General features: G+C 36.0%; 3 protein-coding genes, 2 long non-coding RNA genes and 1 pseudogene across 6 annotated transcripts; 3 read left to right on the top strand and 3 right to left on the bottom strand.

Annotated features, from left to right (window-relative positions):
• Positions 1 to 2,314: 2,314 nt before the first annotated feature.
• Positions 2,315 to 5,006, top strand: LOC130459293 (uncharacterized). Of its 2 annotated transcripts, none has more exons than XR_008918591.1 (4): positions 2,315 to 2,757; positions 2,987 to 3,015; positions 3,631 to 3,752; positions 4,303 to 5,006. It is a non-coding gene; the product is annotated as an uncharacterized lncRNA (long non-coding RNA). The 2 variants fall into 2 exon arrangements; XR_008918590.1 differs by having other exon boundaries at positions 4,300 to 4,999.
• An 82-nt stretch (positions 5,007 to 5,088) lies between these two features.
• LOC130459292 (uncharacterized) lies at positions 5,089 to 6,532 on the top strand. The gene is made up of 3 exons (XR_008918589.1): positions 5,089 to 5,144; positions 6,241 to 6,294; positions 6,383 to 6,532. It is a non-coding gene; the product is annotated as an uncharacterized lncRNA (long non-coding RNA).
• A 4,547-nt stretch (positions 6,533 to 11,079) lies between these two features.
• On the top strand, positions 11,080 to 17,815 carry LOC110804817 (uncharacterized). The gene is made up of 5 exons (XM_022010426.2): positions 11,080 to 11,412; positions 13,176 to 13,465; positions 13,583 to 13,672; positions 16,982 to 17,325; positions 17,409 to 17,815. Exons 1-5 carry the CDS (start codon positions 11,193 to 11,195, stop codon positions 17,671 to 17,673), a joined length of 1,209 nt encoding a protein of 402 aa, XP_021866118.1. The 5' UTR covers positions 11,080 to 11,192; the 3' UTR covers positions 17,674 to 17,815.
• LOC110804816 (pentatricopeptide repeat-containing protein At2g02980, chloroplastic-like) lies at positions 17,693 to 20,180 on the bottom strand. The gene has a single exon (XM_022010425.2). The coding sequence runs from the start codon at positions 20,178 to 20,180 to the stop codon at positions 17,832 to 17,834; it is 2,349 nt and encodes a 782-aa protein (XP_021866117.1). The 3' UTR covers positions 17,693 to 17,831.
• A 563-nt stretch (positions 20,181 to 20,743) lies between these two features.
• LOC110780447 (protein ALP1-like) lies at positions 20,744 to 22,329 on the bottom strand (annotated as a pseudogene).
• A 657-nt stretch (positions 22,330 to 22,986) lies between these two features.
• Positions 22,987 to 24,021, bottom strand: LOC110804825 (glutathione S-transferase T3-like). Its single transcript, XM_022010433.2, has one exon. The coding sequence runs from the start codon at positions 24,019 to 24,021 to the stop codon at positions 22,987 to 22,989; it is 1,035 nt and encodes a 344-aa protein (XP_021866125.2).
• Positions 24,022 to 24,546: the final 525 nt, after the last annotated feature.

Genomic DNA, 24,546 nt, shown 5'->3' with positions numbered 1-24,546 from the left:
CCGCATGATTTATGAACTGTCATATGAATCATAACCTAACACGTAAACGGATCGAGTATTTAATGACATTAAAAAATACTCCATCTATGGATATTCGGAATCGAAGGATCTTGGTTTTAGTGGGAGCTGAGATCGTCAAAGGCAAGTAAATGAATACTCCGGAAACGATGATATTGCCGGAAACGGAAATATGGATCGTATCGGAAATATAAACATTATCCAAGTCGTAGATGTTGCCGGAAACGGAAATATGGATCGTATCGGAAATATTGCCGGAAACGGAAATATTGCTCGAATCGGAAATATTATCGGAATCGGAAAATAATTCCGGAAACGGAAATATTAAATATTTGTTCGAAACGGAAATTAATTCCGGAATCGGAAATGTTAAATATTGTTTGTATCGGAAATGAATTCCGGAATCGGGAATTTAATCGGAAGCGCATCGTACGAATTAGCATCAGACGAGACTTGCTAGACGAAGGCCCAGCACGAAGCCAGGCCCGCATCCAGCAAGCCATGTGCATCAACACAACGCAGCAAAGCCTCGCCAGGCCCAGCGCAAGGCCAAGCCCAGCAAGGCCATGGTGCGCGCCGAGCTCGTGGGCTGCGGGCTATGCTGCTCGCGTTGGCCGCAAGGCTTGCGCGGGCTGTGCGGCTCGTGCTCGTGCTTGTGCAACGCTTGTGTTCAATACAAATCCTAAAGCTAATGGAATTTGTTCTATGATTAAATCCTAATCCTAATAAAGATAGAATTTGTTTAATAGAGTTTTAATAAGATTCTAATTAAACAAATTGGTATCCTAATAGGATTCTAAATCCTTTTCCATGACTCTATAAATATGTGCCTAGGTTCACAAATTTATACAGAAGTTTTCAAGTATTCAACGGTAAGATTTTCAAGCAAAAAACCAGCCAAACACTTGCACCCTAATAGTCGAAAATTCTAAGAACCTTAAGGGCGATTCTAGTTGGTCAAGCTTAAGGCGGATCCGCACGTGCTGTGGACTTTCTACGGAGGGACGACACTTGGAGTCCTAAAGACTTGTTCTTGTTCGGTTCGGGCGCAGCTAGGGAGGGCACGCTACAAAGTGTATGCATCCTGGACTAATTATATGATTATGTGCAATGAATATGATTCCTGGCATTAAGGTTTTTCCGCATGATTTATGTTGTTCATATGTATCATAACCTAACATAGGTATATAAGACGCTTCTTTTACCCGTTTTATAAACTTTATAGCGCGCTGAGTTGAAGAACGCCTATAAGGCGTCATATAAAGTGTATTTCAACATTACTCTTTGCCCTTTTTTGTGCCTCTTGCGCGGGCCACAACAGCAAGGCCTTTGGCCCAGCGCTGCGCCTATGGGCCTTGCACTTGGCTCATGGATTGCTCTTCGTGTTGCAATTAAATTATATTTCGACAATTTATTTATCATATCGTATTTGACGATCCAATATCATATCATTTAATCCGGCGATATGTTTCCTGTCATTGGTGTGACCTTGTAGGTTCAGTCAAGAGTAAGCTGTTAGCCTAATGAGTATTATAACTCACTGATCGGAAACATTGATCCAGCTAGTTGTTCCGATCACTTGATCTTACTGAATTAATTATTCGTAATTAATTTGAACCTTAGTATTCTGTATTAGACTAATGCACCTTGGTGAATGACACATTTCCTTCTGTTACTTCAACAATGTTCTGAACTTCACTGACAGGTTGGGGTTGATGTTTTTGGAGCCTCTCGCTGCATGAATTTTGGAGGGAAGGAAAGCCGGGTTGACAAAGAATATGATTCAATCTAAATCAAGTGACTAAAATAAATAAATAAAAAAAAGGACCACGACCAGTGGCGAACCCGCAATTTGGATTATACACCCGGGTGCACAGTGCTCATTGTGCACCCTGTTGAACATTTATTGAAAATCTAAAGAACATTGAGAATGATTTCAATGTACATATACTAGTGAAATATTTAAACTATATGTTCTATGGATTTGAATTATATGTTCATTGGCTATATGTTCTTTGGATATGAACAATATGTTCTTTGTATTTGAATTACATGTTCATTTAAAAACAGGATGCACTGTGAGCATTGTGCACCCGGGTGTATAAACCATATTTTGCGAACCCAATCCTAACACTTTAAAACATACAAACTTCAAGTTACTATTGCAGCAATAGTGTGCTGCCGATTTTGCCCCCACCTTTCAACCTTAATTACTGGATTTTTCCATGACGTTGGATGGTGCCACGTGTTCCATCAGCCATCTGCCTGGTTTGCTCCTCTTTGTTTTCCATTTCTCTTTCCTCGACTGAGATCTTCTTCCCCTTCCATTTTCTAGAAACCCTAGCTCTATCTCCGCAATCTCCACAATCTCCATCGCCCCCTTCACCTATCTCCTTCCATCATCCTGGATTTTCAGATCGTCAATCCCCGTTTTTCTTCAAGAGGATGTTGTTTTATGGTGATCAAAGGCCACGTTCGAGGATTTTGAGAAGGAGTCCGACATTGATGCATTCGAATGTGATAATCGATTGTTTTCTATGGTTTTGTTATTAATTTTGCTATTTTTGGTCAGTTTAACTCACTACCTCCTTCATTTTCAACCCTAGCTATCCGCTCTCATGTGACGAATCGGTTGATTCTTAATTCGCCTCTTCAACAATCAGCACCCAGGTTCTTCATGATTATACTCTCTCAAACAAATTCTCCGCTGCGAAAACCGTTTGAACCCTCGAATCTCAGGTCTGAGTTTTTATTTTTAATTAGTGTATACGTATTTGACATTTTAATTCATCAATTAAGATAATCTATTTGGTCTATTTCCAGTGATTTTGAATTTAGGGTTCTTATTTTTATCTCTTTTCTAATTCAATTTCATTAATGTTTTGTTTTATAGCGTTGTGATTTTAAGGTTTCTGAGATTTTAAGCTTGTAACATTTTCCTACTTCATTTATTTTTGTTTGGGTGCAGGTATTGGGGAATCTAATTGGCAATGTCAGGTTAGAGTTTATTACTTTTCTTTTGGGATTTATGGTTGAATTTTTGCCTCATTTTTTCTTAACTATAGGGGTTTATAAGATAACGTGTAGCTGGATTTTGTGTAGTTGAATTATGTAAATGAATATATATTATACACAATGAACGCATATTTTCTCCTCTTCAATCTTTGAGTTTTGGATATTTGGATTAGCTTATGATTTTCGTTAGTAATATTTGATTATCCAGTTGTTAAATTGTTTAGTAGAACTGGTAGCACGTAGGAATTGTCATATCTTTCAAGTGTTTAAATAATTTGATCCATTATGTTAATGTCGATTGTCAATTCGACTTTAAGGACGGAAGACTGAGATTTGATCATTGGGAGGAACTTTTTCTTTGCATATTATATACGGGCGAGTTCAAAAAATAGTGCTGAACATGTTGATCAAATAGATGTAAGGTGTTTTGTCCAGTACAAGATTATAAGCTCATTAGAACGCTTATATAATCTAGAATTTATTCTATTAATAATGATGAGAATGTGACTTTCTTCGTGTAGACCAAGCTTTATTTTTTTTTAAAGTAGATTATGAGGTAGAGGCTCTCACATATATCCTATCTCTTATTCTTTGCAGTGAGAAAAGCGACGAGGATAATGCTTCTCTTAAAACTTTGCGAGATGCAAGTATGAAAACAAGGATGGTAAAGGAAGCATATGACATCGAGAAGCATCATATATAGTGGATAGAAGGCTATGGTAAGTTGTATATAGTTTGTAACTATTGTAAGTGTGGAATTATCAATCAATATTCCGTTTCTTTTATCTTGCTTCGCCTCATCAATTTCATAAGTTCCTCCGAGAAAGCACATAAAGTTTATACAGGGGATGGGAAAAACCCATATATATGACTGTTCACTGCAAAATCCTTTTTCTTGTGTTCAAGTGTGGATACATGTAAGACTGTAGACTGTAGTGGACCAGACACGTTTTCTTAATGTGAAATAAAGAGTCTGGGTATCATAGATATTGATAGGCTTTGTAACTTTGTGTCAAGCTCGTGTTATTACTGTTCCCAAAAAAATAGTATTGCAGTATGAATTTAAGTCCTACTTTTGGAAGCTATTACACATGTACCATGAAATTTATGGTGTAGATCTATGGTATATATTGATGCAGTTTCAGAAAGTCATACTAAGTTATATGTGAATATTCTTACAATGTCTTTGTTTATGTATACGTTTTTTAAGGCTATATAGTACGGAGTATGAAATCTGGGTTCTGATGGTTTGTATGCTTTTATTAGCAGATATATGTTCAACAAATGGCATGCCCAATAATGATGGACGGGTAACTATGAGAAGGTTATGGAATTGTACAATGTCCCGAGGCTTAGCCGTAACTCCTTTCCTCTTCTAACTCCCCCAAGATCTGAAAATGATAATAGCACTATCGTATGTCGCCTGACTTATTGCTTAAATATCATGTTATTAATGCTAAATAAACTACTACCTGTTGCAACTTGCAAGTTTTCAGTTCTTTACTAGCTTTTTCCTATTAGTGTAAACAGAATTAAAACTTTTCTTATAGATGTTACATCCTTTATCTCTAATTGTATCTAATGGGAATTGTACTTCAGAAAACATATTTGCAAAGATACATTTCAACCAAATGTACCCCAAAAGTAAAACAGTGAGGTTACTTGTTATTCTCCCCTGACTTGTACTCCTTGAAGTTGTAACTCCTTGTTCCTTTGCCGGATATCGTTTTTTTGTTACTGGCTTACTGCTTCTTGCCTTTTGTCTCTACGGTCTGGATCGACCACCCTAAAAAAACTATTGAGGTCATCAACTTAGTGAATGAGTATAGATTATTACAATTACTTTTTGATCATCGCCTTTTAATAAATAGATATAAGAGACTAACAGACAAACAAAATCACAATTTGGTGGGTTGTGTTTTGTATTGGTAAATATGCCCCCAATTTTTTTTGTCATTTTCCTTAAGAATAATGTCATTTGTCACTATTCTAGGTGTGATCATTTGTTGATTAATTTTCATCATCATTTCATGATCTGTAGGGTTTTGGAGTTGTGGGAAGCAATTCAGACGGACTGAATTCAGAGTGAGTAGTTGATTGTGTGTGAAAAGGTGAACAATTTCTCAATTTTATTTGTAGAAATGAAATTTTGTTTGTACCTTCATTGTTCCTTGTACAGAATTCTCTAGTTATAGACCTTATAGTAGCTTCAAATTGATTTAAGATGGCTGTCACTCTTTTGAATGCATATTTTGTTGTTGGCTTTATTTTGGCACTCAGTTTTAGTTATTCACATTTTTCCTTAGCTATTTATATGATATGCCAGAACATTCGGAGAAAGGAAGTTTTAGTAGGGGGATTCTGTTTACTGAACATTTAGCATCGATTCTGTTTACTTGAGTGGAAGCCTGGAAGAAGTTGTTGATGTTATATCTTTTGGGTTTTATCTTCTTTTACTTATTACAGAGTATCTGTTATGAGGAAAGTTGAGTCAAGATTTTCATAGGAATTCGAATGGAATTTGAGAGTTGTGTTAGAGCTTGTGCCTTTTTCTCAATGAAGAGTTTGGAACTTCCTATAACCCAATTTGACTGATAATACTTCCACTGTCACTGCTACATACTAGAATTGTTTTATCAATTTAACTATTCTGGGCACTAATATTTGAGAATCTTCTTTTCCCATCTTACTAAAGTTGATATATTTTCATTTTTGGCTTGTGATTTAGATGGGCGTGGCCATCCTATTTATGCAAAGGCTAGAATTTGTCCAACTTGTGGAGGGGTTGGGAGGGTAAGTTCAACTGGATTCATATATATGACCATTTCTTATGCTTCTTATTCTAATCCAATTTTCAAGGCTAGCCACTTGCAAGTTTTCCTTATATGGAAGGAAACCTCTCCGTAAAATTGAGTCTACGAGTTTTCAAAATTACCATTTATTCAGCCCCCAAGCTTGAGCGTCCAAAGTATACAGCTCAGACCCAGCTTCTACATATGCTACTGGTTGGCCACTATATCAAGGTTTAGTTTCCAGAAAAATGATTAATGATGATCAAATTACATATTTCAGTGTTAACTTTAACGTTACATGTGCTACTTTTTTATCCACTCGTGCAATATCCATGGAAAGCAAATGATTATCAATTTGTAACTTTTTCATATTAGATATTTTAAAAAAATGTAACTTTTTCATATTTCATTGTAGCTTTTAGTGGCAGATTCAGCATCTAAGCTAAGGTTGAACTCCAAACTTCTCTAGGTAGAGTTCTTGCTACCTTTAGCGGTGTATATAACTAACAAGCGATCTCTTTATTGATCATATTTCTACCTCCAAATTCTTATTTCAGGACTCAATAGTTGGTTTGGTAAATGGAAATCCAAAAGTTGTATGGAAGGCAGGCATGAACAAGCAATTATCCAACTATACAGTGAGTTTTTAGCCGAATGTTCCCCTATAAAGCGAGACTTAATCTTGTATCTTTAATAACTTGAGTGACCCTGACTCCCTGTGACTTGTTTGACTTGTGCTGTTGTGCACAATGTCACTGATATCTTTTATAAACTATTGTTAATCTTGGTCTTCAAGTACATACTATTAAGCTTGGTCAATTATATTAACTTGTCCATTCTTGTAGAGTTCAGCCATTTATATTAACTGAATATAATTTGCATAGTCAAAATTAATGAACAGATATCGAAAATTTTGAAACATCTGTGTTTAAGTGATCATCTCAATTTTTTCTTTGTAGCTGAATTTTACACTTTATTTTGAATATTTTTATTAATTGGCATTATGATTTGGGAAAATTATTTGAAATCCCTCATTTATCTCGACAAATTAATCGCATAAGCTACTTTGGAAGGTAGAAATCAGCTTAGCATGGAGAACGAATATTTTTGTGTAATAAATGAAGAAAAATATGCTTTGATTATTGATATGAATGTATAGTGTCACTGAATTTTGGCTGGGATTTGCCATCAACTTTATGAGAAAAATAATGTCCATGTGTTTGTCTGCAGGAAAAGCTTATGACAAGCGAGAAATGAACTGAAGCTTCAGTTGGGAAGAAGTTTAAAGAATGATGTCCTGAGATTGAGAAGATTCACAAGGTAAAATTGTTTGTTCTTTGCTAACTCTTAATTCGATTGAGTAAAGCAAGTTTATATTGTTAAGAAGGGATTTATCTATAAATGTAGCTTTGTTAGAGTCATAGATTGTAAAATGACGGCGTATCTCACAAATTTATTCTTAATAATTGATTAGATTGTTGGAAGGTATATTATATGAACACCTTTAGTTAACCATGTCACCACTACTACTACTTTACACACTACTCGCTTGTCATCGTGTGAATTTAGCTGTGTAGATTAGTCTTGGGAAGAATAACTCCACATTAAACAGGAGTATCACTTGAACTTACTGAAAGCTATTTGAGATTTGTACATGGCTATCGAAGAACCATGTTAGAGTTTTCACTATTCAGACATGTTACCAAACTGTCAGAATCCTTGATAATTGTTCTTCCAAAATTTTCTTTGGGTCTTTGCATTGGGTTGGTCCTTCAGTTACTAAATATTTTCATTTTTTCATATCATCCAATTTTAATCATTCAAATGTAATGACCCAATCTAAACAACAGACGAAAACTTACTGAATTTAAAGAACAAAGCTCCACTTAACTCATAACACCTGTCAGCCCAGGGAATCACGAAAACCAAGCAAAATACAGCCAAAACAAAAGAAGAAAACTTAAAGAATACAGTCAATATTTCCTTGTTAAGAGGACAGTAAGCCAACTATACAAGGAAATGTCAGCAATAATACAGGCTAGAAATGCTAGATTATAACCGTTAAACTTTAATCATACATGATACTCAAAGTTCAACTAAAAATTTGCCTTCTTACTTAAAGGAAGCATTCTCCATTTTATGTACTTGATGTATCTCATGTTTCTTAACTTCCAATGACCCAAGTTTCTTGAAGTTAAATGACATGTACTTTTATGTTATTCCATTTTTGGTTTTGCTTGAAGAATTAGAGCTTTTTTTTTATGTAGCTTTCTGAGAAGTTAATGGAGTTGCAAATGTATATCTGGGAGTTCTGAATACAGAGATATGGAATTTTCCAACTCATTTTTTTCTCCATTGTCCAATATCATATTTTACTAGAACTAGAATTTGCTTCTCAGACAGCCAGAAGATGAAATTATTCATACAATACATGAAATTGACAAAACTCCAAAACTGATCACACAGATCAAAAACCCTCTCACTTTTTGTCCAAGCATATATTAGTAACAGGACCAGTTAGCTAGATTTGGATAACTAAGGGGGTGTTCGGTACTACTACCGTTGACAAAACTCCAAAACTGATCACACAGATAAAAAACCCTCACTTTTTGTCCAAGCATATATTAGTAACAGGACCAGTTAGCTAGATTTGGATAACTAAGGGGGTGTTCGGTACTACTACCGTTTGCTCGTTTTCCGTTTTTTCACAAAATAAAAACGAAACATGTTCGGTTAAACTGTTTTGAAAAACATACCATAATCAAAAGGTACAACGGCCCGAGCAACCAGACTTAGCATATATGTAGTGACTGGAGAAAATTCAATCCCATTTCCCTAAAACAAAAGCGGAAAAAGGCAAAATACTATTTGTGGTTTTGGTTTTCCTGTTTTCGTTTTCACATACAAATAATAATCTATCATCTCTCAATCTCATCTTTTGTTCTTCAGAATTATTTTCTTTGATTTTGAGATTATCAAAATTTTAAGGATTAATTGGATACCCTTCTCCAAAAAAATATTAGGCTCCTCCAATTTTCTTGATAATAATAGGCTTCTTGCTCTCATTCTTGCCTCGTTTTTTGCCTTCTTATACAGATTGTACATCTCCTTCCTTCCGCGTAACCACCATCGCTGCCTTCTTCAGCCACCCTCAATTGTTGTGGTATGGAAAGACAAGAAGATGAAGGAGAAGAGTACTAAAATTAATATAATAAGAAAAATTGTTTATCTTTTCTTCATTTTTAGATCTTCCTTCCAATTCCAGTCATATCCTGGTTACTTCTCTGATTTTTTCCCACTATCATAATTTTTTTATTATATTATCTCATACAAAAATATGAGAAGCTTGAAGATACTCCAACAATGAAGTTCTGATCCAAAAGATGAAAAAAGTTCCAGTGGTAATTTTTTGCACCCAACAATGGAGATCCGATTGAGATTGCAAATAGTTGGTCATGTGTGTATTTATTTTTTAGGGGGGAGGGATCTTTGTAGTGTGGGTTAGAACTTCCGTAGTGAAAGAATAAAATCATAATTTATCTTCCTATGATTTATTCCTTGTACAATAAATATTTTATATAATTAGTTATAAAAAAATTACTCCGCACATGATTAAACTGGAACAGAATAAAAGCTGTAGTTTTAAAAAACTGGATATTAAAAACTGAAATCGGTTATGAGTAACATTGGTACCGAACAATCCCGAAGTGTGCAAAGGTGGATGGCTTTTTTTCATTTATTTTATCATATAATCCAAAAACCTCAACGGCATCTAGCACACAAGTGTATACAAATAACTGTAACCATCTCGTTCAGTTTTAGTATAATGTCACAGCAAATACGTAGTAGAAGCAAATAAAGAGGAAACTCTTCACTTCAGATTTCAATGTCTACATTTTATTGAAAAGTTGACTTATCAAGGAACAATGACGTATTTATGCATTTGTACGTGGTTTACTACATACAAGACACAAAATGCAAAACATATTTTCCTTGATATTGTAAAATACAGATACTTACAGGCCATTATGTATGACAGAATTATTGCGAGATATGGTGGCATGATATATACCAACCGAAGATAATGATGGAACTGAAATAGATATTATCTAACTCCCACCTAGTAACTGTTGCTTTGATGGTCATAATCAGAAGGAATATCAAGCAAGCACGCTGACATCTCCGTGAAGAAATTGAACCACATGTCTCATGCTAGGCCTACCTTCTGGCTTAGGATGGGAACACAACAAGTTTGGAGAAGCTTTGGTGTTTTGGGGAGGATCGTCTGCTCAATATCGGGATCACGTGTTTCAGCCACGAGCAAACACCTCCGATGTAGTGTATTCATGAAATCGACAAGGAGAAGCATTTGCTAAGGTAGCTACTGCCAGAGTAGTAACTAAGCTAGCTGATTTACTTGTAAACTATCTTATCTTTGCACCTATGTGGATGACCCTTAGAATTCTATTGCAGTATAGAAGCTAGGATAAGAGGCTTACTAACCAAAGGCTTTTTGCAGAAAATGCCTCTTACATCTTTGTGAAGACAACACTAATATTTTCCTTAGGTAATATACTAATATGCATTGTAATTATAATTATTCGCGATATTTTTTGACCGTTTTGTTAATGAATTAATTAAGTTTGGATATTTTGTTGATTAGCTAACTATGTTGTTACGGGAGAGATTTGAGATAGTTTTTTTTGTTATAATGTTATCCTCGTAGCGTGACATCGCCTAAGTAGCGTGGAATTCTTCACCAAGTGTAACTGGAGTTTTGAGTTAACATTGTTGCAAGCATGTGAGGGCTTTGCTTGAGGAATTTATTTATCAATGACTATCCAGATTCCTCTTAAGCACCCACATTAATTTTTGATGTCTTTTCCATTGATTTGGATAATAACATAATGTTCGAGTATTTTTTACAAATTGACAAGGATGATAACAGTCATCCCACTAATGTGTTTTGCTAAACTTAATTCGTAAGTAATTACCCTTTCAATTTATGTAATTAGTTTTTATATCATGGGGTAGGGCGTGCAAAATTTAACTCACAAATACGTTCTAATGTTGCATGTGAAATGCTACAACAAGTGTTTGAGAGTTTAATGTCTTCAATACATCTATATTATAAACGTACTTGTGACATTGTATTATCAATTATATGCAAATCGAAATTTAGTATTACCTTTTCTAACATTATCACAAATTTGTCGATGTCGTCTTTTACATAACATTTTTACACAACTAGTTTTTTTTAAAAAGGACCAATCTTCCATTCTTTTTTCCTTTCAATTTCCCGTTCACAAGAATCTGCAAGCAACTGTACCATAGCGACAACCTCAGACAAACCTTCAATTTTCAACAATGGCGGGCGACTTATTCGGCGACTTACCACCTCCTTCATATCATTCACCTTCTACTCAAGAACAAGAACAACAACAGCAACATCTTCAAAATCACAAATCCGTGAAAATCAATGAAATCAATACACATAGTATTAATAAAGATCCAAATTCACTCCCTCCTCCTCCCCTCAAAAGCGCCATGAAACGGTCCAAACCTCCAGAAATCACCTCACCAGATGGTATTTTTTCGCCCTTTTCTCTAAATTACTTTATGTTTTCAATTTCATGCTCATAGTTTTTGCATCTTCGTTGTTATTGGATTGCTGTTGGTTGTTGCGATTGTAGTTTGTATATTTTTAGGGTTATTGTGAGTTATTGCTGACTTGAACTGACATAGTTGGTCATTTTAGGGTTTATGATTAGGGAGAGTTAGTTCTTTTTGGAATTGAATAATTATAAGTAGTGCAAGTTCAAGATTAGATGATTTGGCTGTTTGACGATTGGTTCAAATGTTATTGATTTGCTTTTGGATGATTGTTTGGTGATAAAGGGATGTCACCGACTTGGAACTTTAGGTCTGATTTATAAAGTGTTTTTGATAGGTAGAGCTAGTTTAGGGAATGGACACTTTTAAAACAAGAACAAGTGATGATGTTGATTGGGGTTGATTCGCTGTTGGATAAAGTTTTGGTGATTAAGAATCGTTGCTGACATAAGTTCATAGGTATGGCTACTATAGTGTTATTGATAGGCAGAGATGAACAATTTTTATTAAAAACAAGAAATGATATTGATTGTGGTTGATTCGCTTTTGGATAAAGTTTTGGTGATTAAGGATTGTCACCAACATGTACTCATAACTCATATGTATTGGATATTATATTAGTATAGTGTTCTAGATACGCAGAGTAAGAAATGATATTGATTGTGGTCGATTCGCTTTTGGATAATGTTCTGGTGACAAGGGTCGATGCTGGCATGAATTCATAGGTTTGGTTAATATGTGTTTCTAGATAGTCATAGCTAAATAGGGAATGTAAAATTTTATTCAAGTACATCCTTAAGGAACTATTGTCTGAAAATGTCAACATGACCCATAAAATTTATAACCTCTGGCACAAAAAAATCAGGGTATAGGGACAACGGTTTATTTCTTTCTCACTTCTCTTGTATAGTCAGCGCTATGCTATCTGATTCGCGGCACTATTTGGCATGTAGAACAGGTACTGAAATACAATTTTCTACCTTATGTAAATAAATTGGCATGTAAGTGTTCCATTGTATCAGTTCTTATGTGTTTATTCGTATATTTTGGATCATAATTCGTGGGTGAATTAGGGATTAGGTAACACTGGTTATAAACGGCCATGCAATGATACAATGGTTATTCTTTTGGTTAAACTAGTATACAGGATTGATATTCTGTTGTGGTTGTTGCATTAGCGACTAGGTGAGTAGGTGGCACCAGACTAAATATGTCGACTATATATTTACACTTCGTCTGATTCTTGGAAGTTGCAAAAGTTTCGTCTTACCTCTATCTTTGATTTTCAGGGTATTAAGGAGTTTCATGGTTTCTTCAGGATTTTGACTCTTTCATGTCATTTTTATAGGTGATTAATAATTTTCTCTAGTTTCTTCTAATTTTTCCAAGATTTTTGAGTCATTTGTGTGATTGTGTCTCTATTTTCTAATAGCCATAAATCAGCTAAGGTCTTTTCCAGTTTGGTTTGTTATGGTTGCACACATGGGTTTTTCACTAGAGAACCTGCTGTATTTTGTATTTTTGTTGTAGTATAGAAATATCTCATATTAGACTACATTGCCGATCTTCGATTCTTGACCATTTTTTTCATAATTATCTTTCATAGGCATTTCATGGTGTTCTGAGAAATAGAAAGACCAAGTATGAGACATTATGGTATCATATTGTTGTGACTATATATTTCTGAACATAGTAAGTAAGTGCTAGTAAGGTGCTGAATTATTGTAGTTTTGTCAGATATTGGATCTGGAAAGAAACTGAGGTTTAAAACCACCACGGATGCATCTGTCTCACAGATTGTAGAAGCTATGCAGAAGATAGCCTCTCATATTGCGAACCCTGCTAAATTCGGTAAAGCTTCAAAGTTGGCTGTACAATTGATTCAGGCTGGAAGTGTTAAACCTGAAACCGCTGATCACTTCTTTGCTATACTGGAAGCAGCAATGTTTTCGCCTACTGTGTGTAACGATGCTTCTGTACGAGCAGATTATCACGCATTGTTCTCTGCTGCAGAAGATGCAAAAGAAGTAAGTTCTTGACAGTGTTCTTTGATTCTTAGTTTTTTATATTTGTTATGACCGTCTTTCTCAGATTAAATATTCTTTTCTTATAGAGATGACTCTCCTTGTGTTGTTCCCTTGTAGTGTCTGAATACGTGTCAGAAGAACCAGCTAACAGCATGGACCGTCCGGGCTGTGGTGGCAAATGACTTGTGTACTGATGACAGCTTTGTGGTAAGCATTAATTCTTCAAAAATGTAATGTGAATATGTGTCTAATTTATGAGATGGGTAATGCATTCAAGTGCTTGCATTGTTACTAGTTTTCTGTTATATATAGAATTTGTTGAAGCGTAGACAAAACTTCTTTGAAAAGTAGAATCTTTTTGAGTTGAATGGAGCAACTAAAAGGAGACGTAGGGAGTATCACTTCTGATCTCTTTTCTTTCTTGTGGTCCCACCTTCTATCTTATCCTTCTCATCTTATCTTTAGCTGTAATACTCTAGTACTATTTGCCTCTTAACACAATTACCGCACTCAATCTAAAGGTGAGATGAAAATTTAGAAAAATCAATAGATATTCACTTAATGTAAAACTACCAAGGAAGATAAAGTTTATCTTGGTTAAGCTACAAGAAAAAACTCTGGTCAAAATTGAGCGTTGCAAATTCCCAAAGGAGATACATCTGACCTGTATTTTACCAAACCCAATACATAACCTGAACCTCAACACACCAGCATGTTACCTATTGAAAGGTCTATAGCTAACTATCTGGCTTCTTTGGGGAAATTGAAATGGAAAAAAAGGACATATAGCATTATCCTTCAAAATAGAGTACATACAGAAGGGAGAGGAAAAGTTGTCCATGGTAATCCTTCAAAACAGTATGAAGTCAAGACCTAGAAACATATCAAAAGTTGTCCATGGTAATCCTTGTATTTAACATAAGAACCTGATTCCTAAACTACTCCTCCTTTGTTTGGCATCTTCTCCATGATGTCAAGATTGTCAACCTCATGATGCTGAAGAATTTCCCTTTCCACAGATCACTACCATAAACTAATTGAAAAGTAGGTTTGGTAGACTGCAGAGTATGTTAGATAATACTTATTCTTATTTTTCTTCTTTTCCGTTCCGAATTAGTTGACACTTATGTTATTGGCACACATATTGAGGTGAAGTGAGAGAGAAAATAGACAAAAATACCCCTTTATATCCTTCCCCATCTACCCTTCTCCTTTGGCAAATTAACAGAGCAACCTTTCACCACTACCCCCACTGTCGTCTACTCCTCAGCCACCACTGACCCCATCTTCCTCACCTTAAACCTTTTCTCCTCTCCCTTCTGAGACTCACAAGTCCGTGAAACACCTAAGCACCCACTTTACTAAATCAAATTAGAGAAAAGAACAGAAGCAGTGGAGTAGATCTCATGCTTGGCTCCGCCTCTGACTTCTCTTTTTCTCTCTCCTCTTCTCACCCGTATGGAAGAAGCCATTGCTCATGAAACTGCTTGAGGCCTTCAAGGTGTTCATAATTTCCTCCAACCTCTCGATCTCTATTAACAAAAATACCTAATTACCTTCTCTTGCTAACAATAAAAATGGTATAGTGATTGATTTGAATTGCAAAGCGGTGGCCATCGACATTGTTTTAAGGTTCAAAAAGGTTATTTCACTCCTGGGTTGGGCTAGGAAGGGCCGTTGTTTTCGTTGGGCTCTCGTTGATGTTGACTAAAATCCGCCACAGAAACGGAGGGAGGAGAGCTGAGAGAAGAGGTGGTCATGGTAGGCGCTCAACGGTGGAGGCGGTGGAGCCGAAGGAAAGGGCTTGGGAGGAGAAGTGGCTATGTTACTTTGACATCCTGCTTGACCTTGACCAGGGGTGTCAACATGACATAACACTAATGATCCGAAATAAACTGGTGAGAGGATAAGAGAAAAACAGAAGCAAAAGGTTCAACTTTTGGTATCCAAGATGAATATGAAGCATCATGGGTGAATAAATTAGCCTTATAGGATGTTTCGGATCAAGAAGCTTTGGTTATCAAAGCTTGTTTAATGGAGCCATGGAAGATAGAAGGGTGAAGACGGGGAGAGTGAAAAGGCAAATAAAGGAGAAATAAAGTAAAAATAGAAAACTAAAAAGTTAGGTTAACTTACTGCCCTCTTCTTTTCTTTTTTCTTTTTATATATTAAAATAATATGGGTGAGCATTTTTCCGACATTTTATATGAAAGCAGTGTCCAAAGAACTAGTCAAGACACTCATTTGACTGGTAGTCGTGTCTACAAAGTTTAAATTTTGGATCCGAGTGTCGGATACTTACGTGTCTGAGGAACATAGAGAAGTGGGTGGAGAAGAAACTCGTGAGAGGAAAAGACAAAAGGGTTTAGTGGTGGTGGAGTGGTGGAGTGGTGGCGGCAGTGGAGGTTATGGAAGATGGGTGGTGCTGTGGTGGTATAATCTTTGGAGTGGGGATGTGGCGAACATGATGACGGAGGGGTGAGAGAGGCTACAGAAGTTGGGTCTGGTATGGGAAAGGAATGGTAGAGAAGAAGAGTTAGAGAAATTAGTAAAGGTAACATTGACATTTGAACACACAAAACTTGCCAAAAACAGAAACTTGTCACTACAAAGAAACTTCCCGAAAAGGAATACTGTCAACTAATATGGAATGGAGGAAGTATATACTTATGTAGTATGTTAGATACTTTAGTTCTATGTTGCTCACACACAGATTTAAGTGTTATTCGACACTCCGACCAAAATTTTTGCGGACACCGCGACACGATCAATGGAGTGTCTTAACTAGTTCTTTAGATCTCACCCTATATTATTTTAAATGTAAATAATAAAAAGAAAGGGAAGAGGAGGGCACTAAGTTAACCCTAATTTTTCAATCTTTTATTTTACTTTAGAGCTTTTTCATCCGGGAACATGATAAGACTAATTTATTCACAGATGATGCTTCATTTTCATCTTGGATGCCAAAAATTGAACATTTTTGTTCTCTTTTTCTGTTCTTCTCTGATCTTGACACTTGATTTCGGATCCTTTGCCGACATGGGTGTCGACACTTCCTCTGACATGTGTAAAGTGTCATGTCGATTGTCATGTCGTGTCGACACCCGACACCCCGGTCAACCAAGGTGTCGAAGTAACATAGCTGTAGTCCTTAATAAGCGTTAACCTGGTGAAGATAAATTAAGAATTCTAAAGAAATGCATGGTTTGGTAAATTGGTAACTTTTTTTTTTTGCTCTCCACCAGGAGGCATTTAAAAGATCATAACTTCATGTTGCAGTTTTGGATGGTGTCCGCACGTCCCTTTGTCTTCCTTCTTTGCTGAAATTATTTTTCGCAGCTCTTCAATGGTTGGCAGCCTGCCTTGACATTTTTGTCAATTAGTTCATTATTTATTCTATTTTTTTTTGCCAGTTTTTTGTCACTGTGAAGCTTCATTGCTGTGAATTGTTTTCTAATTTTCATGAGCCTGTTATGCATTTGTGATAAGCTGCTGAATTGTTCTGTCTATATGTAGTTCTCAAAAGCTGCTGGACGCATCAAAGATTTGATATCTAATCTTCCTGTGGCAACCAAGGAAGATGATTCCGAGGAAGCTGCAGCTCTTGAAGATCAAAAAGAAATGGCTAGTAGGGAGGTTCAGTCAAACCAAGATGTGATTTCTTCTACTGAGGTTACCACCAAAGAAGAGCTTGATCCTTTTGGGCTTGATGCTCTTATCTCATGTAAACCAAAAAAAGATGAGAAAGCAAAAGAAAATAAAGGGAAGGAGGAAGAAGAGACAATGAGATTTCTGAGGTTACAAAGAGAAGCCATAATCAGTTGTTTGGAGATCGCTGCAAAGCGCTATAAAATCCCATGGTTTGTTCTTGCGTTCCTTTGTTTTAAGGTGATTGCTTCATATGCGGTTTTGGTGCTCATGACTATGAACATCTTATTTGCAGGTGTCAGACTGTCATTGACATACTGGTGAAACATGCTTCTGAAAATGTATCGAGGTTCACCTCTCGTCAAAGGGATGCCATAGGAAAACTGTGGGCTTCAATACGGGAGCAACTTTCTCGTAGAAAACAAGGGAAGTCAGTTTCCGGTAAGCTTGATGTGACTGCTTTTGAATCTCTTCAGGAGAAGTACTCAAATGAGAAGATCAGCATTCGTCGTGCTGTTGGGGGTGCTGGGGACCGTCGTTGTCAACAGTGGCTTGGTTGATTTAATTGAGAAAATGGTGTTTGAATATCTATCTGGGGATAGAAAGAATATCATTTTCATTGAGAAAGAGAACTCTAAGCTCTAACTGTATATACTCTACTACTTTTAAGTTACAAATGTATTACATTCTGTTTATTTTTTCCTTCTTTTTTTGTGCATTACCAATGGTCGCCACAAGAACAAAATCCCTCCGAGAAATGGTGGAAACGACTACGGTCCCTAACTATGATTTTCCTCTTATAGATCTTGGAGAGGAGTTTTGTAGCAGTATGGCAATCATCACAAACCCTAAGATTCTTGACAATCCGAAGAGGAGTACCGGGAGCTGTGTTAATGAGGCCAAAAGCCATGGCAATCTTCTCACTGTGATACTTAAGTGAGTGCTCTCTTTCTTTCTCTTGTATGTTAAGCAAAGCTACAGAAGTATCTGGTTTGTAACCAGCCGCCTTGAGTTTGTAGATCATCTCCTCAAGCATATCATAAATTTCTCTAAACTTTGGGTGTGCCTCAACTCCTCCTGTTGTGAACTCATTTACTGAACCATTTACCTCAATACAACTGAATCCTGGTTCCTTGTTAATCCCTCTGTTTTTCATGGCTTTTCTAACACTCACTACATCATTCCATCTCTTCTCTATTGCATAGATATTAGATATAAGAACATTGTGTCCACAACTGTCACGATCTATTTCAAGCAGTTTTTTAGAGGCTAATTCCCCCATGTTAGGGTTCTTATGAACTTTGCAAGCCGCAAGCAGAGCACCCCATACAGTTATATTAGGTTTCATTGGCATGCTCTTTATTATATCATATGCTTCACTAAGCAAACCTGCTCTCCCTAGAAGGTCTACCATGCAACCATAGTGCTCAATCTTTGGTAACAACCCATACTTGTTCCTCATTTTGTCAAATGCCCTTTTCCCTTGTGTTACCATCCCTGCATGACTACAACCGTTAAGCAATCCTATGAATGTAATATCGTTAGGTTTGATTCTATAAGTTTCCATTTCGATAAAAAGATCCAAAGCTTCTTCACCAAAACCATGCAAACCAAACCCCATTATCATACAGTTCCACATGCGTATATCTCTATCTTTAGCTTCATCGAACAGCTGGTATGCCGTGGTTATATCCCCACATTTGGCATACATATCAATAAGGCTAGTATTGAGTACTATGTCTATTTCTATCCCTTGTTTGTCTATAAACATGTGAATCCATTTCCCTAAGTCAAGTGTTCCTGATTCCGTACAGAATGATACAAGGCTAACCATTGTTACCTGATTAGGCCTTATATTGTTTTCTGTCATTAGAATTAGGACATCAATTGCCTTTTCAATGCAATTTCCATGTGTATAAGCTGATATGAGAGCAGTCCAAGTCCTGATATCCCTTCTCTCCATTTTATCAAAGATCGTCCGTGCACTACTGATTTCATAACATTTACCATACATGTCTACCAGAGAAGTAGCCAGTGGTAAAGTTAAAGCAAACCCATTTCTAAGAAGGTAGGCGTGTAGCTGCTTTCCTAAGTCCAAAGCCTCAACTGTTCCACATTCTGTTATTAAACTCAGCAGAGTGACTTCATTTGGCAAAATCCCATCACCCATCATCTGTCCAAAAAGTAGTACACCCTCCTCTATGGCGTTACAATGTATGTAGCCTGCAACCATGGCTGTATACGAATAAATGCTCTTTTCAGTCAGACTGTCAAATAAGAAGCGCGCAACAGAAAAATCCCCACTCTTAGAATGCATCTCTATCAGAGTAGTAGTCAAATTAGTACCCAAGTGATTCATTCTGCTATTCTTGATCACATAAGCAAACATGGACTTTGTCAATTTCTTGTTTCCATCATCTGCCAGAAGCTTTACCATGCTAATCATTGTACTCTCACTCGGCTTCACCAACTTATACTGCATTTCTCTCATCATTCCCAAAGCTTCATCAAATAAACCCTGCTTAATATATCCCCTAATCATTGTATTCCAAGAAACAACATCACTTTCAACCAGTTTTTCAAACACGAGCTGTGCAGAACCCAGAAACCCACATTCACTGTACATTTGGATCAGAGTATTCCCAACATAAACATCAAAATCTAACCCTTTTTTTAGTGCAAACCCATGAATCTCTCTCCCTGAAAGAACACAACCAATCTGTGAACAAGATGTTAGGACAGAAGAAACTATAAAACTGTCAATTTCAATGTTCATTTCTCTCATTTGGGAATACATGTTTAGTGCACAATTTGGCTGATAATTCTTGTTATAAGATGTTATGAGGAAATTATAGCGAGCAGCAGGGGTTGAATGTAGTTGAATTGCAGGATTAATTTCTTGAGGATTTCGAAAGCAGGTTTTTAGCAAGTGGGCATGGATTTGCTTTGTTTCATCAATGGTAATTTGATTATGATTTGGTTGTTTAAGGTTGAGTTTGAATGTGGGAAGTTTTTGTTGTGGGAGTATTTGGAATTTGAAAGCAGTGAAGGAAGTTGTTGTTGCCATAATTTAGGCTGATAAATATGGGTTGGGTTACTCACTTGATAGAATGTTTTCAATCTTGTAGTAGCCAACTAGCCACACATTACATTAACACATTATCTTTACAATTGCTAAAAGGGGGATAAAATCTTGTGCCGGAACAAATATCTAAATGACTCGATTGGATTCGTAGATCGAGTAACGTACGTGGATGCTTTTTAATTCGTTGGTTAGAGGTTGAGTTTAAATAAGATATTAGACCACTCCCATCAATGGGTAAAAAAAAACTCCTCACCACTATCTCTCTACCACTTTCTTACTCCTCCACATCACTTTCCTCACATACAAATTTTGTTACAACAAACTCATCCCACCAATGAGCAAAAAAAAAACTCCTCACCACTTTTACTTTTACTATTCACTAAACCCCACCACACTTTCTATTTCCCACATACTCCATCCTTTTTGTATTTATTCAATTATATTAATAACTTAAATGACTTTTAACAATTAGTTAAGATAAATTATTTAATTTACGTTAATCATTTTATTTACGTTATTTTTATATCTATTTTTAATACTATAAATTTTATTGAAAATATTTCATAAATTTAAATAAAATAAAGGGACATAATTGAATAAATACATAATAGATGGACTAAAGCAAGACAAGTTTCGGATAACTAAAACATTACAACAACTAAACACACTATGTCATAAACTAAAACATCATAAAGCCAAAATATGATTAAAAAAAAATTACGATAAATCAAACGCAACCACTAAAATAACAACTCTTATTCGAGGCATGAGTTTAATGATTATTGCCTGCATATTTTTCCCAGTTATGCTCAATTAAATCCTCTTTCAAAGAGTGATGAATTTGACTGCTACGCAAAGCTGTTATTCTCCCCAATAATGCGTTAATGGAGTAGGGTTGTCCAGTCTGGAACTCAAAGGGTTCACCATTATTCACTGTTGCGGTTAAGCTCTAAAGGTCTTCTTCATAGTACCTTCGTAACACATCAGCTCGGACATACATATCTCGTTCATCCTCAACTATCATGTTGTGTAAGATGATACAAGCCTTCATTATATCGCCTAATATATCTTCATCGTAAGCCAGAGATGGTTGTCGTACAATGGCGAATCTTGCTTGCAAAACTCAGAACGCACGTTCCACATCCTTACGAACATGCGCTTGTCTGTTAGAAACAACCTTTTCGTTTCAAGTTGGGGACGAGAAAATCCTTGAATGAACGTAGCCCAATTTGGATAAATACCATCTGTGAGGTAGTACCCCATGTTGTATTCATGTCTATTCACCTGAAAAGTGATAGGAGGTGCCTTACCTGTCAAAACATCATCAAAAACAGGAGAACGGTGCAGAACATTAAGGTCATTAGATGAACCAGGAATACCAAAAAATGAATGCCAAATCCATAGATCTTGATCTGCAACAGCTTCAAGAATTAGGGACGCTTTCCCGTTGCGTCCTTGGTATTGACCTCTCCATGCGGTAGGACAGTTCTTCCATTCCCAGTGCATACAATCAATACTACCGGTCATGCCTGGAAATCCGCGCATTTCATTTTGATAAAGGATTCTCCTTAAGTCTTCATCTGTAGACTTCTTAGGTAATCCTCTTCAAAATGCTTGATTACCCCTTGAGTGAAATGTAATAATGATTTTTTTGAAGTTGTTTCACCCATTCGCAGGTATTCATCAATTGCATCCGGAGCCAAACCATACGCTAACATTCTGATAGCTGCAGTGCATTTTTGCAATCCCGATAACCCTAATTTTCCGGCAGCATTTCTTCTCTGTTGCAAGAAAACATCATTTTCAACCACTTTGTTCATGATACGGCAAAACAAAGGTCTTCTCATTCGAAACCTTCGACGAAACTGTTTGTCTGAATATACTGGATTTTCCGCAAAGTAATCATTAAACAAGCGGTTATGCCCTTCTTCACGGTTTCTATCTGCTGGAATCGGAATGGTATCATTCACATTTCGAAGTCTAGGACCTCGTGGAAAGAATGTGTTTGGTAAGTGATGAGTGACAAATTCGTCAACCATTCGATCAACTTCTCCGTATGGATTCTCATCAGCAGATTCTGAGCTTGAACTGTATTCAAATAACATTTTTTTGAGATATAGTAGAGTGTGAGAATGAGAAGTGAGTGTGAGAAATGAGTTTGATAATGTGTGTGTATTTAAAGAGTGATGTGGATAAGAATATATGGATTTTTGGATTTTCTTAGATTTTCGATAAGATTTTTTGATTTTCTTAGATTTTCGATAACATTTTTGGATTTTCTTAGATTTTCGATAAGATTTTTTTGGATTTTCTTAGATTTTCGATAAGATGTTATTGGATGTTCTTAGATTTTTTTGATAAGATTTTCTTGATAAGATGTTACTGGATGTTCTCAGATTTTCTTAGATTTTCTATTGGTTGATAAGATTTTATGGATTTCTTGATAGGATTATATTGTACTTTCTTATAATATAATAACAACAATGTGTGAAATACTACTTGGCAATAAAACATAATATAATATATTACATAACACAAAACAATACAAAGTTAAAGACATAACACGAACTAATACAAGTTTAAAGGCACAACACGAATTAATACAAGATTATTGAAAACTTATTAAAACTAGATTGTGACATAAAATTTAAACACATGAAATAAACTAAACATTAAACACCTTGCTAATTATCACCACCATAAAACTCCAACATCTATCTTGCCTTAACTTTTTCCTCATCAGGAGTTAGACAAGCCTTAGACACCAATGTTTGCAAGAAATCATGTTTCATTTTTTGTTATCCAACTGAATTCTCTGTTCCTCTATGTCAAGTTGTCGCCTCCTAATTATAGTCTTTTCTGCTTCTAGCTCGAATCTCTTTAAATTAAGTTCGTGCTCATTATTCCTCACTCCAGTGTTAGCTTGCAAACGACTTCCAAAAGACGAAACTGCCTCTGATGATTCTGCCCCTTTTCCTTTTCTTCTGGCCTTAGCTTTCTTTACACCATCTGGTCGAGATATACCTCTAGATACGAAGCTCCCACCACTTGGCAAGACGGTGTCACCATCATCATCAACTCTAGTTCTCTTGCCACTTCCATCACTCTCTTCAGTAGAAATTGGTAGACTGGCATCGTATGTTTCTCTCTCTGTCTTTGACATACCCCACCTCATCATCACCCTCCACTTTGGGTTTTCTTTAGTAAGCATCTTCCAAGCATGCATCAATGTGAAATTCTTTTTGTTTTCTGTGCGGTATAACTTGTGAGCGGTAGCAACTTGGTCCGCATCATTATTCCCACTTGCAAATAACCTACCAGCCTTTTCAAAACTAGCAGCCCACAACATGATGTCTGGAGACATCCTTCCCCAACGACTCTCTAAACATTTTGCATTTCTTACAGGAAGTTCGTACGGTCTACCTACTTGAATTTGGCTATAGCGCGCAGCAGCTTGCCTCCAAATATCAGCTTTTCTTATGTTGGTGCCTATAATCTGATCGGAGCAAAATTTAATGTAGGAATCAACCAGAGCTTCATCCTCCTGAATCGACCAACTTCGAGACTGAGATGCAACCTTAATTGGTTGATTTGGGTTGACGGGAAATGGATGTGTCATGATCGGTTCTTGTGTCTCCATAACACGTTCCTCTATAGCTTCACGGTCTACAATAGTGTTAGCATAAAAAGATTGTTGAAAATTTTGAGAGGAAGAATTACCCTGCGAATAAGAATCATAGCCGGGATGCTGATTGTTGTCAGAGTTGAGATCAAAATCATCAAAATTGTTTTCTAAATTTTGAGAATAGTAATTAGGGTCCATTTTATTTTTAAAAAATACGCAAGCACACTAATAAGTAACGATAATAATTTTAACAGTAAATATACCTACTAGTAACAACAATAATAATGACAATAATGACAATAATAAGAATAATAATAATAATAATAATAATAATAATAATAATAATAATAATAATAATAATAATAAGCTGCCCACATTTTCAGCAGGATCGGGTTCGCCATAGCTAGAGGAGTGGGGGCCCAGATTGTATCTCGGCTCCCCTCCAACTTCTTGTAGTTCCCTCGATCTTTGTAGCTTGTTAAGCTTGTAACGTTTTGGTGTTTTCCCATAATAATAATAATAATAATAATAATAATAATAATAATAATAATAATAATAATAATAATAATAATAATAATAATAATAATACAATTAATAAATAACAACCGGAAATAAGATTTTTGAAAATATATGTTACTGGAAATGTTCAATAATTTTCAAAAAATAACACAAATTATAGTAATACTTATATGAAAAATGATTTTGATGATTTTAGAGAGAGAA

Source organism: Spinacia oleracea, chromosome 4 (assembly GCF_020520425.1).
Source record: "Spinacia oleracea cultivar Varoflay chromosome 4, BTI_SOV_V1, whole genome shotgun sequence".
Lineage (NCBI taxonomy): Eukaryota > Viridiplantae > Streptophyta > Magnoliopsida > Caryophyllales > Amaranthaceae > Spinacia > Spinacia oleracea.
Note: the sequence above shows the minus strand (reverse complement) of the source record. Positions and strands in the feature narration are given on the sequence as shown.

What these genes read in the sequence shown, in the direction of transcription:
- LOC110804817 (XM_022010426.2), top strand. Translation starts at nt 11,193, where the DNA reads ATGGCGGGCGACTTATTCGGCGACTTACCACCTCCTTCATATCATTCA. An exon ending in AGAAATCACCTCACCAGATG is followed by an intron (nt 11,413 to 13,175) that starts GTATTTTTTCGC and finishes TAGTTTTGTCAG; the next exon opens with ATATTGGATCTGGAAAGAAA. An exon ending in AAGCGCTATAAAATCCCATG is followed by an intron (nt 17,326 to 17,408) that starts GTTTGTTCTTGC and finishes TCTTATTTGCAG; the next exon opens with GTGTCAGACTGTCATTGACA.
- LOC110804825 (XM_022010433.2), bottom strand. Translation starts at nt 24,021, where the DNA reads ATGGACCCTAATTACTATTCTCAAAATTTAGAAAACAATTTTGATGAT.
- LOC110804816 (XM_022010425.2), bottom strand. Translation starts at nt 20,180, where the DNA reads ATGGCAACAACAACTTCCTTCACTGCTTTCAAATTCCAAATACTCCCA.